The sequence below is a fragment of the Acomys russatus genome, unplaced genomic scaffold (genome assembly GCF_903995435.1).
Source record: "Acomys russatus unplaced genomic scaffold, mAcoRus1.1, whole genome shotgun sequence".
Lineage (NCBI taxonomy): Eukaryota > Metazoa > Chordata > Mammalia > Rodentia > Muridae > Acomys > Acomys russatus.
The window spans coordinates 1-13,579 of NW_026131572.1; the positions used below are offsets into that span (position 1 = coordinate 1).

General features: G+C 47.7%; 1 protein-coding gene across 1 annotated transcript in view; it reads left to right on the forward strand.

Moving 5' to 3' along the window:
* The first annotated feature begins 431 nt into the window (after window positions 1-431).
* The window catches only part of LOC127186296 (protein EFR3 homolog B-like), a 37,480-nt gene continuing 24,332 nt past the window's right edge, over window positions 432-13,579 (forward strand). Inside the window, 3 exon segments of the mRNA XM_051142726.1 lie at window positions 432-556; window positions 1,712-1,839; window positions 8,782-8,932. Of these exon segments, the coding sequence (XP_050998683.1) occupies window positions 1,733-1,839; window positions 8,782-8,932 (258 nt within the window). The 5' untranslated portion in view covers window positions 432-556; window positions 1,712-1,732.

The window sequence follows — 13,579 nt, forward strand, 5'->3', positions numbered from 1 at the left end:
ATTAATAACAGTAGCAAAATCGTAGTTATAAAGTAGCAAGGAAATAACTTTATGGTACAAGTCACCTAACACTAGGAATTGTATTAAAGGGCTTCAGCATTAGGAAGATTGAGAACCACTGCTCTAGGTTCATGGGCCGCAGGAGGAGGTTTTGTAGTCCAGTCCCAGAAATTCATGGGGCGGGGTGTGGGTGTATAGTGGTAGGGTGGCGGCAGTGCCTGGCCCTCACATGGACTCGCATCGGTGAGGTCTTACCCTCTAAGTGTTCCTCAGAGGCCTGGCTCCCTCCCCAGAATGTCCCATTCTGCCCAATCCCTAAACCAGGCCAATGCCTTGGCATGTGGGATTCAGCAGGCGACCTCTACCCTGGCAAAGACGAGGCCCTGGGCCTTCAGCTCTGTTTTTTTCCTCATAGGCCCTGGGTCCTGCAGCCTCATGAGAAGCCTTCATCATTCCTAGGTTTTCTTTTTCTGTTCCAGGTGTGTGCGGCTGCTGCGGCGCCCTTCGCCCCAGATACAAGAGGCTGGTGGACAATATCTTCCCTGAAGACCCTGAGGTGGGTCTTCACATAAGGGCTACATGTGCTGCTGCCTGGGGAAGGCCCTGGCCGAGGAGAGCAAGGACACTTGACTCTTTTGAAGGCCGATGTGCAGGGGGCTGGGGATGTGTTGGGCTGGGCTATTCCTGTGCAGTTGACACATCCTTCTCACTCCTGTCTCAGTTGCCCACTCTCCTGAGGGAGACGTTTCCCTGCTGTTTAGTGAAAGCATGCCTCTGTCTAGTGTTTGCCTTGGGAACCATGTCTCTCCCCAGCTCCCTCTGGCATCTGTCAGGGTCTGGCTGTGCACTGAGCAGGAGGCCCGGCTTCTCGGCTGCCAAGCTGTCACTCTGTGTGTCACTCTATATTGTACATTGAGGCCCGGGATGTCAGGGTTTGATGCATTCGCCTTGCTGTTTGAGGCTTACTGACCTCTCCTGGATGGGCATTTCCATTATCCTCTGGAGAATTCCCTAGGAGCTATAGAATTGCCTTCTTTATGACTTGCTGGTGTCTATCCAGATATACCTTAATTCATTATTACTTTCAATGATGCCTCATCCTTCATCCACACACCCACGTGTGTCTCTACATTCACATGTATATACATGAATGCGTACACACACATATAGACACACGCACGCATACAAACCTACCTTTGTCGCTATTTCCGTGTTGTGGCGTGTGTGTGTGTCACGTGTGTGCGTGCAGCTGCATTTGTCTGTGGCCGCCTGTGTGGAGGCCAGACGCCAGCTACTTTAGGTAGCTCTCTCTATCACGCTCCACCATGTTTCTGAGCTAAGTCTCTCAATGAACCTAGAGCTTGCTGTCGTAGGGCCAGTGAGCCTTAGGGAGCTTCCTGTTTCCCTGAATGTCCAGCTCTTAGGTGGCTTTTAGGTGACAAGAGCTGCTGAGTGGAGCTTTTACATGGTTCTAGGGAATCTGAACGCAGACCCTCACCCTCAAACCACAGCACTATGCTACTAAGCATCTCCACAGCCCCCATGCTTGGAGGACAGAAACGCTCTTTCCATCATTTCCTTGTTCCCGGTGCACCTGCCTTATGTATAGACCCCCTATAAAGTCCATTCGGTTGAATTGGTATTTGCTCCAGACTTGAGCCCTCCCACCGGAGCCAAGCCCTGGTGATTTTGAGCTGTCTGTATCCTGCAGGATGGTCTGGTGAAGTCCAACATGGAAAAGCTGACCTTCTACGCCCTCTCGGCTCCGGAAAAGCTGGATCGAATTGGTGCCTACCTCTCAGAGAGGCTCATCCGAGACGTGGGTCGCCATCGCTATGGGTATGGACTCATAGGGAGGGACAAGGAGGATTTTCAGAAATTTCGTGATATTTTTAGGGTAAGACAATGTAATAACACTTCCAGGAAAAGGTATGGGGTAAGTTATTGGAGAGACTGAGGAAAAAGCGAGATTGGGAGGGCAGGCGGGATTCATATGCTCCTTCTGAGGCAAGGGAGCGTGGATGGTCCTGTGAGGTTTGGGAACAGAGGCCATGCTGGCCCCATAGGAGCAGCCATTTGGCATGCACTGAGTTGCCACGTGTCCACATAAACATACAGAGCCAGTCTGACTCAGAAACGAGTGCTTACTGTCCAAAGGGGTGAGATGGCGCCATCTGTGTACTGAGAAGGTAAGGTTGGAGTGAGTGGTTGACCCAAGAAAAACACACTTTAAAGGAGCTGAGAATTTAGCTCAGTGGCTAGAGTGTCTGGCACGCTAGAAGCCTCGGGCTCAATCTCTAAAGCCACATAAACCTGACACAATGGGACGCACCTGTGATCCCAGACCCCAGGAAGTGAAGTGGAGGCAGGAGGATCAAAATTTTGTTCAACGTCATCCTCGGCACTATAGCAAGGCTAGCCTAGGAAATGTGAACTCCCATCTCAAAACAAGACAAAAATACACTTTAGTGAAATATTTATCCTCTTCTTGAGAGGAAAGGACTTTGTGTGTTTAAAAGAGAAGAAATCTTAAAATGATCAATACATTCAGCTGTTTAAATTTTTAAGTATCTTGATGTTGAGAGAGAAACCGTCAGAATTTTAAAACTGACCACCAAAGATAAACATTATCAACAAATAAGGCAAAGGATTCAAGGTCACACGTCGGACAAATAGTCCTGGGGAGTCAAGAGAGGAGCCACTGGGGAAGAGAATACACAGGGTCTGCTTGGAGAGCTAGTGTCACCTGACTTACAGTCCACGCCAAAGCTACTAGGTCACCCTATCACATTAACTTTTCTCTGGAAGTAAATATCCCAGTATTAACCAGGAAATAGTGCAAAAAAAAAAAAAAAAAAAAAAGCATTTTCATACTTTCCTGGAAAGAGGACAAAATTGGTTGAAAATTTCTAGGCCATGAATATGTGTCAGACCATCAACCCACCACACCCTTTCTCTTTTTCTGTCCATTGCTTCCCCAAGGAACCCATCTTACTCATCTACTTTGTACATGGCGATTTTTTTTTTCAGTGCTTTCTGTTAGTTGGTTTGGTTTTACATTTTTTGAGACAGTCTCGAGTTGCCCAGGGTGCCTTCAAACCTGATGGGTAGCTGAGGACGGCCTTGAATTCCTGGTCCTCTTGCTCCCACCATGTCGGTACTGGGAGACAACTGTAGGGCACCGCCCAGCTTCGGGTGCTTTTAATAACAATGAAACACTAGAAATGGCTTAAGTGTCTGGCAAGAGGGGAACCCAGTAGGTTATGGTTTGTGTAATTTGATAAGATGCTATCTGCACAATAGAAATGGTGTTTATAAAAATCCCTATCTAATGACATTAAAAATACTAAAAACTGAAAATATAATGGCCATATACAAAGTATTTAAGGTCAAATTAAAAAAAAAAAAAAAACAAATCTCAGTGGCTAAAAAATCAAGTCCAAATGGCAGTGTATTCAGAGAATTCACTCTGCGGGTGACGCGGTTGGAGGGTTTTTGTGTGTTTCATCGTGTCTTCTCTGTTCCCTACACATTGCCTAGTGAGTGTGTGTCACTTCCACAGTAGAAGAGTGGACTGCAGTGCGTATTGTGCTTGCTGCTGCCCTGCCATCACATCACAATCCCCAGGCTAAATAGCTCTTAATTCTGAGAAGCCAGGCTATTGTTGCTCACGGGGCCGAGGGTTGAGGACATGGCGGGCAGCCATGGTTGCTAGTCCTGTGGATCCTACTCTGCCTGAGTCTTTCTCTCCATTCTCACCTTTCCTCTGCTCCTGATGCTCCACTCCCGCACCCCCCCCCCCAATTTTCCTTCTGTTTTTGAGGGTTGGGTCATGAGAAGGGAGACAGAGTCTCGTGTATCCAAGGCCGGCTTCCAACTTGCTATAGCTAAGGCTGGCCTTGAACTTCTAACCCTCATCTGCCTTCACCTCTCCAGCTCTGGGGTTATAGGAATGCTCCGCCATGCTAGGATGTGGTGGTTCTGGAGACCAAACCCAGAGCTTCACACACGGTAGGCCAGTGAGCTACATCCCCGGCCCTGCCCCTGCCTTCTTCTCAGTTTAGGCTTTTAATCTGTTAGATTCGATGACAATAGGGACTTGTCTCCCCACAGTCCGTCTCCCTGTTTGGTTTTTCCCAGGCTAACGCGGCTGGACATGTTCTTCAACTCAAACACTAGAAGCTCCTTGAGAGTCAACTCCAGGCTCCCCAGCTTCCGGGGTCTTCAGTCACCCAGCCATGCCCTCCACACGCACCACTCCTGCTATGTAATTAAACACCACACAGACTGGCTGAACAGTCCTAAAGCCGAGAAATCAAGGACCATCAGGGATTGTTAGGGTCAGAGAGAAGGCTGGGGACCAAAGCAAGGCTTTGTGTATACTAAGTACGGGCAGTACCTCCAGCTCTGGCAAATCTTAAACCAGGGTACCCCGATGTGAAAACAAAATGATCGCTCTCTATATAATAAAATTAGCCTGCCACTCATTAAGAGAATCGTGATTGCTTTGTGCACACTGATTATATAAAGAGCCTTGATGTGCTGCAAAGCAGATTCGAGCAAGTAAAAATGGCTTTATCCTTGACTGAACCGAAAGCTAGCATGCCAGCGATAGCATTAAACATTTAATACCGATCCTGCCTCTGCTCTCTGCAGCGATGGTTCTTGTGATTAAAAATGTCCATAGCCGAAAGCGCCCCTTCGAATCCTTCCTCTGCCTGTGGAATGACAATTCAAAATTGCCATCATCCTGTTAAAAATAGCCCTTGCAGCATCTAGGTATTTAAAGCCTGAAGGAGGGCTTTGATCATAAACATTTGGAGAAATGTCTGTTAGAATCCTCTTTTCTCCTTGCCCTCCTGTATGGCCCTGCCTGACACAGCTGGCCTCTTCCTGGTCATAGATGGAGGCCTTGGAAGAGCAATGTTTTCACATCAGACAGTGGGAAGAGCTGTGTCTTCCTAGCATGATGCCGGTGTCTCTATAGTTTGGCCCTATCCATGTGAACCTTGGATATGATGGGTCCGGCGGCAGAGCCGCTCTCTCACGACCACTGCCTTCCTGCACTGCCACTCTGCCACAGCCACAAGGGTGCCAGCTGCGAGCAAGGGGAGGATGGGAGGATTGCAAGGTGATGGGTGGGGAGGGGTGGCAATATGCAAAGGAGCAGAACCCCGTTTCTTATGCTTCTCTCCTTCCTCTCACCCCATTTCGAGATCAGCCCAACACCTCTTGAAACTGGATCACAGGGGAGGGAAGGACAGTGCTAAGGCAGGCATCAGGCCACAGTTAGCACCACCGAGCACAGGCCACAGTGTGCAAGAGATCCTATCACACAGGACCGGGGGTCCCCAGTGCCTGGAGTTGTGCCCCAGCCCATGAGCGCTGAGGATGGAGCCATGGAGGACCCAGCTTGTTTCCTAGAAAGACCTGAAGCTGCGGGGAGTAGGGGGGGGCGGACGGGGGCGGGGGGCGGGGGAGGGGGGTTGACCCTTCAGAAAAGTGCACTGCAGACTCTTGCTAGGTGGAGAGGGTCGGTCCGCTTTTCCCTTAGCTGGGGCCTGTTCTTCCTGCTCCTGCGCTCCTAAAAAAAAAAAAAAAAAAAACTGAAAATTCAGTTCAGGAATGAGCTGACTGAATATACCCAGAATGCTCAGAATAAGAGGTCCTTGTCCAGGATTCTGGCTGCCCTTTGAAGGATGAGCCAACTCCCTGACTCCTGGTCCGTGTTTCCTTTCCAACTGGGCGGGGCCTCCCAGCCTATTCGTCCCACTCCTCCCCTGGTGCTGCAGACCTTCCCTGGTTCCTCTGGCTACTTCTGACCCAGAACAAGATGTCCGAGCAGAGCCAGCCACTTCAGGGGCTCCACAGTAGGACTTTTCACCTGGCTCCTGGACACCAGGCACCCTGGGTATTTTCCTCTGTGGGTGCCGTTCACCTGTATTGGTCTCGAGTCTGACTTCTGTTGGAACCAGCCCAGCGTCCTCTCCTGCTGCCGGAGAATCCCAGTCTGTTCAGGGTCACTTGTGCTCTGTCCTCTTCGTCTCTGGGAAGCCTGCGTGGTATATTTGGGGCTGAAGTTTGCTGCCGAGGCAGCCTACACCCGCCCCCATGGCCCGACTCCATCCTAACCCCCTCTGCAGGCCAGTTTGCACTCTCACACCTGTTACGACTCTGGACCCCTTCCGGAACTGAGATCCGATCCTTGATGACAGTAACCCGGTCATGGGAATCTGTTGATGAACAGTACCCCCGGAAGTCCTATGACCTGTTGTAAGAACATGAGTCTGATAGGCAGGGCACGTGGGCACGTGAGGGAAGATGGTGATAAAATAGGACAAACACTGAGCTCGTCAGCTGGGGGTGGGGGTCTAAATTCAAGATCATAACTAAAACCATGCCATTCGAAGCATTGAGATCCAAGTAGAGCAGCAAGGTACATGCTTAGGGAATTGAGCGTGATGCTTCTTTATTTCTTTGCATTTCTATTTCAGTTCTACTGTGATTTTCACTTTATACCAAAATCTCTAGTCTTGGTTAGTAACCTTTCTTTTTTTTTCTAGTAAAGAATGGGTTTGTTAATTTTTTTCTTATCAGCATAGTCTGAATTTCTTCTTCCCCCTGAATAATAAAAGGCTGTCATCTCTGCTGTGGGCTTTGGGAGGCCTTCTAGTTTCTTGTCTTACCTAGTTCCATCCGCCTTACCCTTTCCTTCCTTTATTTCCTTTAAACTCTATTAAAAGTAAGATGCTGGATGGAGAGAAGGCCCAGCAGCTAAAAACACTGGCTGCTCTTCCAGAGGACTAGGGCTCAAATCCCAGCACCCACATGGCAGCTCACAAGTGTCTGTAACTCCAAGATTTGACTCTTTCACATAGATATACATGCAGGCAACAAACACCAATGCACATAAAATAAAGGAAATAAACTTTTTTAAAAAATTATTTAAAGTAAGATGTCAATAGAAAAATGCTGGTGTGACCCACTTTTAAAAAAAGGAATTTCTCTTTGCTTGCCCTTACTTTCTAACCAAGTTTGGTGAATTGACCACGTCCAGTTGTCCCTACAGGGAAGACCTGCACCCCTCTGGCCTGTCCCCTGAGGCCCCAGCCAGTTTTCGTTTCCAGTTTGGGTGACTTGAACTCTGTGAACTGCCAGGCCTCTGGGAGGTCCCCTCCCCGTGACTGTGCTCATCTGTGGAGAACAAGGTTCCAGCGGATGAGGCATGCCTGCCGTCAGTAAAGTTATGACTGCTACTCACCACACAAATTCTAAGAGCCAGTGCTGCCTTTGTGCTCTAAAGCCACACAGAGGCTGGGGCTGTAGCTCAGCAATCGCATGCTTAGTAAGTGTGTGAGAAACCCGGGGTTCCGCTCTAGCCCCTCCAGAAAAAATAAGGACTTTACAGATAAAAGGATGACATGATCCATTTATGAATATACCCAGAGACCACTATTTCATAATTCTTAATAATAATTGAATTTAGTAATATTCAGGACTTTAGTAGTAGCTGGTTCAACTCAGAGAGATTAAAGAAATCAATTTTATAAAAGTAGAAAAAGTTCCAAAGAATAGAGGCTTTTCGCTCTTTCTTCCTTTTTTCTTTTTCTTTGTTTTTGTTTTTGTAGTCTTGGCTGTCCTGGACTCACTTTGTAGACCAGGCCGGCCTTGAACTCACAGAGATCCGTCTGACTCTGCCTCCTGAGTGCTGGGATTAAAGGCCTGTGCCACTGCACCTGGCAAAGTTTGTTTGTTTGTTTGTTTGTTTATGGTTATTTTGTACAGAAGTTAGTGCAGAGTGTTAAAGAATTGCTGTCTGATGGTTGTTTTTAAAAACAGTTTTAGGACCTAGAGAAATGGCTCAGGCAAAAACACTGTATGTTCTTCCAGAAAATCTGGGTTTGATCTCTGGCACCCACAGGGCTGCTCACCACTGTGTGTAATTGCGGTTCCAGGGGATGTAATGCTCTCTTCCAGCCTCCAAAGGCACCAGGCACACACACGGTGCACAGACATGCATGCAGGCAAAACACTCACATACATAAAATAAATAAATCTTTAAAATAAATAAATGAAAAAAAAATTTTTTAAAGCAGACTGAGAAGACACCATGAATTCTGATACTTTATGTGCGGATGTGCAGAGTTGGCTTGGGGCTCAAGCGGTTTGACTACACAGTTTCTATAGTTGGAAAGCTATCACTGTTAGAAGCCAGGCGAGGTGGCGCACGCCTTTAATCCCAGCACTCCGGAGGCAGAGGCAGGGGGACCTTTATGAGTTCGAGGCCAGCCTGCTCTACAAGTGACTCCAGGACAGCCAAGGCCACAGAGAGAAACCCTGTCTCGAAAAACAAAACAAAAACAAACAAACAAAAAAGTACTATTAGAGACCACTGTAAGGGCTCGCTCCTTAGGCATTCTTTTTTTATTGACCCAAACTTCTTTTTTAAGACCAAAAAAAGCCAAGAGGTTATAAATATCCGCCTTGTGTGCAAAGATGGACCTCCTCTGGATTGGTAAGGACGGAAGCATCTTTGGGCTCAGCCTTTGCTGTACATACAGCCCACGCACTTGACTAAGGAGCCTTAATATTTTTATGGCCTCCTTGCAGCCCTACGTCACCCTGATTCTCCATTCCCGGCTGGAGTGCACACTTGTTAGAAACAGGGCTCTGACTCGTAACAGCCTGCAGACATGCCTCCTTCCCCCACATACTGCCCCAGCCAGGTATGATAGCAGGAGAGGGCAAGGCCAGGTGAAGCCATCTTGCCTCTGTCCTCAGGTACGTGTGTATCGCCATGGAGGCGCTGGACCAGCTGCTTATGGCCTGCCACTGCCAGAGCATCAACCTCTTCGTGGAAAGCTTCCTTAAAATGGTGGCCAAGCTGTTAGAGTCGGAGAAGCCAAACCTGCAGATCCTCGGCACAAACTCGGTAAGGGGGTGAGGGTTGGGGCCTGGGGACACGGGCTGGGGTGGTTACAAGACCTCTGGATCAGGCTGTCCCTGCCTCACTTGCTTTCTGATCCTAAGCCAGTGGTTTCTCAACCCTCCTGGTGCTGCGACCCTTTAGTACAGTTCCTCGTGTTGTGGTGACCCCCAGCCAGAAAATCATTTTTGTTACTACTTCATATCTGTGATTTTGCTACTGTCATGAGTCGTTATATAAATGTCTGATATGCAGGAGATCCGATAAGCAACCCCCAAAGGGTCGTGACCCCCAGGTAGAGAACCGCTGCTCTAACCAGTGTGCCTCATGTCTTAGTGTTTCATTTTGTGTGAGCAAAGAGGTGTTTGTGGTGGTTTTTTTAAAAAAAGATTTAGTTATTTATTTTACATATATGAGTGCTCTGCCTGCATGTGCGTCAGAGGGCGTCAGATCACTTTATAGATGGTTGTGAGCCACCACGCGGTTGCTGGGAATTGAACTTAGGACCTCTGGAAGAGCAGCCAGTGCTCTTAACCACTGAGCCATTTCTCTAGACCCAGTAAAATTTATTTTTAAGAAGTACTTTATTATATGCTTAGGTAGACAGTAATTTTACTGAAGTTAAAAAACACAAAACACCAGGGCTGGAGAGATGGCTCAGCAGTTAAGAGCGTTGGCAGCTCTTCCAGAGGTCCTGAATTCAATTTCCCAGCAACCACGTGGTGGCTCACAACCATCTGTAACAGGATTCGATGCTCTCTTCTGGCATATAGACTCTGTATGCAGATAAAGCATTCATATACATAAAATAATCTTTTTAAAAAGGCTGGGTATGGTGGTACCTCCATGGGGCAACTTTGAAAGCCGGTCGCTGTCACACATCCTTCAGAGAGAAAGAGAATAAGAGGGCACAGGGGACAGCCCCAGGGAAGTGGGAAGACTGTGGGGAAGTGGTAGATGGGCCGTGGCTTTAGTTCTGTCCTTTCCCAGCTGGTTGATTGTTGTGGGCTTTGGTGTTTTGTTTTGTTTTGTTTAATGTATTGATTTACTTGCTGTATTGTGCAGGCATGAACGTTCCATGGCGAGCATGTGAAAATCAGAGGATAACTCACAAAAGCTGGTTCTCCTTTTAACACCTTGTTGGTCCTGGGGATTGAACTTGGGTCATCAGGTTTGGCAGCAAGCCCCTGTGCTGACTGAACCATCTGGCTAGCCCTATTTCTGAATTTTTATCACACAGGGCATGACTTTCCTCCTGCTCTACGGAAGAGTTGCTTTAGCCAGAAGAAAGTCTTCCAAGTTTTCTTTGCAGGACCCAACATGACAGCCCTTCCCTCTCCCTCTCCCTCTCTCCTCCCTTCCCTTCTCCCTTTGCACCAGTCGCCTTTGACAAATTACACACACACAGCAGCTAAGGGCAAAGCCCTTTTGTCATGTTGCCCTGGCAACACCTTCACCTACTGTTTTAGTTGTCTTGTTTAAGATAACTACAGTCTGGGAAAGAGCATCTGCGTGGAAAATAAACTAGTCACCCTAGATCCATGGGGGCCACAGAAGCAGGTGGCCGGCAGCTCTTGTTTTTCTCAAAGTGAATCCTAGCCTAGGACAGGCATCCCTTGAAATTCCACATCCCAGAGATTCCGCACCTCAGGCACCGAGCCATGACCCTGAAGATTAGCAGGGCTGAAGCCGAGCATGGTGGTGCACACCTTTAATCTCAGTACTTGGGAGGCAGAGGCAGGCAGATGCTGTGAGTTTTAAGCCAGCATGGTCTACAAAGTGAGTCCAGGACAGCCAAGGTTACACAGAAAAACCCTGTCTCAAAATACAAAAAAAAAAAAAAAAAAAAAAAAATAGCAGTGCTAGCAACCCTAAAGAGGTCAGTTGAAAGTGCACTGGGCTGGGATTCCTAGTTGGAGGCAGCCTTTCCTAGTATTGTCCTTCATCTGGACGCTCTGGATGCTGCCTATGCCAGGACCCTCAGAAGAGGCCTGGTTCACATCATTTTAGGCGTGCTTGGTCCTCCAGTGCCTGCTGTGCTTGCTTTGGGATGGTTAGCCTAGGAGTGTCAACATGGTCTTTGCAAAGGTCTGAGGCTTTGTGAAAGCTAAGGAGCCCGGATGGAGAGGTTCTGAGTTCTTCCTTCTTTACCCAGCATGCAACTCTGAGGCACTTTTAACTTAGATAAGAAGGCTTTGCTGCCAGGAGAAGAAAAGAGAAAGCAGTTGTGGTAGGACACACCTGCAGTCACAGCACTCAGGGGTCATAGGAGGAGGGTCTTGAGTCTGAGGCCAGTCTAAGCTATATAGTAAAGACCTTATCTCAAGACAAAAATGAAACAAACAAACAAACAAGCCAACCAAAAACTAAGGAGAGGTCAGCAGACAGCCGGTCCCAGCGGGGAGGGGCACGTTTCATTTCCCCTCTGGGGGCAGAAGCAACAAAAAGTCCAGAGTCCCAGGCTGCAAGTGAGATCAGGTCCTGCCTCATCTGCATTTCTTCTAGTGTCCTGTTCTTGACTTTGCAAGTTACTCAGGGCCAAAGCTGGTCTGTAGAAGAGGGAAAGGCCAACTGCTTGGAGACACTTTGTTGCTGCCGGAGTGGATCCAGTCAGGCTTTCTCTGGCCAGGGGAGAGCTGCTTGTGCAGAGTCACTGTTTGGAGTAGGTTTTCTCTTTGTTTACCAAGCACTTAGTTGCCCTCAGCTTTCCACACATTTGTGAGAGCTATTGTGAGGGCTGGTGATCCTCCAGTAAGCTTGGCACCCTTTGTTATAGAGAAAGAGCCAGAACTTTGATCTTGAGAGGGTGGCCCTAGCTGTGCTCCTGGCTTTTGAAAATGTCGTGTGTTCAGAACTGTCAGTTTGTTGCCATGGAGACCTACTTCATCATTGCTTTATCCAAAAAGTAGAAGAGGAGGAAGAAAGAGGAAGAAAAGGAAAAGAAACAAAATTTCAGCTTTAATCGTTTGTGACTTTTGTGACATTAAGTAACTAGCACTTAAATAGAGACCATTACTGGGGCTGGAGAGATGGCTCAGTGCTTGGGAGCACTGGCTGCTCTTCCAGAGGCTCTGGGTTCAGTTCCCAGGACCTACATTATAGCTTCGGTTCCAGGAGGTCTGATGCCCTCTCCTGGCCTCTGCAGGTACCTGCATTCATGTACATATTTCCACACAGCAACACACACATATGCACAATAAAAATAAACCTTTTTTAAAAAGTGACAGGAAGGGTGGGTGTTCATACTAGTCACAGCTGCATATAAGGAACGAGTTAGCCCCATTTTGTAGGTGGGACAATTAAGGCCAAGGGAGCCTAAGTAATTTGTCCCACGTCATCTTACTGATAATTGGAGGAGTTGGAATTCAAACCAGTCCTCAAAACACTAATGCCAGGGGTAAAGGCAGTATCAGGGACAGTGGTACGTGCTAGTGTTCCCAGCACTTGGGAGGCAGAAGAAGGAGAATTATTCATTTCAAACCATCTTGAATTGCAAATAAAGACCTTAGGATTTGGGGGGGGGGGGGCGTTGTTTTGTTTTGCGAATCAAAACAAAAAACCCACACAGACAAAAAGCTGGGCATGTAGGACAGCCTTAGAGCACTTGTTTTTGTGCATGGGGGGGAGGGCCAGTTGGTTCCCCAGCACTGTGAAAAGCAAAGGAGGAGGAGAAAATGAGAAGGGAAAGTCTCACTGTAAAGTTCTGTGTTGACCTGAATGAAGTGTGGACGTTCTCTGCTTTGACTGACAGACTTGGATTGGTTAGGCCATTGCTCATTTGTACATGTTCCTTCCCATAATGCATCAGAGTTTAATGATATGCATGCTCAATTGTGTATAGGCGTAAGATGGTAAATAGGAGATTCACCAAATGTTTACTTGAGGGTACAGTTTTGCTTTATTGCACACTGGCCCAAAACCAGTCTAGGCCAGATGGGACCGCTGGCTCTAGTTCCATAAAAAAAAAAAAAAAAAAGAGGCATTATCATGGGGACACTAAGAGGAGTCATTTATTTTCATTTTTTAAATTTTTTTTTAAATTTATGTGCATTGGTGTGAGGGTGTCATATCTTAGAGTTACAGACAGTTGTGAGCTGCATATGGGTGCTGGGAATTGAACCCGGGTCCTTTGGAAGAGCAGGCAATGCTGTTAACCACTGAGCCATCTCTCCAGCCCCTATTTTCATTGTTTAAAGCAGGTATAGACACAGCTAGATACAGGTCCCAGTTGCTAAGTACATTTTTAAAAGAATTTGTGTGTGTGTGTGTGTGTGTGTGTGTGTGTGTGTGTGTGTGTGTGTGTGTGTGTGTCCAAGCCAAGGGAAGTCCCAGGTTGCTGAGCTATTCCCTATGCCTACTTAATGGGAGGGAAGACTCAGAAGTTCACAGCTCCTGTGCTCCGTGACAGAAGCAAGAATGAGATGGGCCAGACACTAGGCAGAACACTTTCTGCTCTTCCAGACTCTAGGTCAAGCCAGCATTTAAAAAGAAAAATCCATGATGGTCCACTCCTTAATCCCAGCACTTGGAAGGCAGAGGTGGACCAGCCTGAAAGAGTTCTAGGCCAGGTAGGGCGACATATGAGACCCTGTCTCAAGGAAGAGGTAGTGGTGGCCTTGGATTGTGGGGATCCGTCCTGTGGGTGCTTAGGAA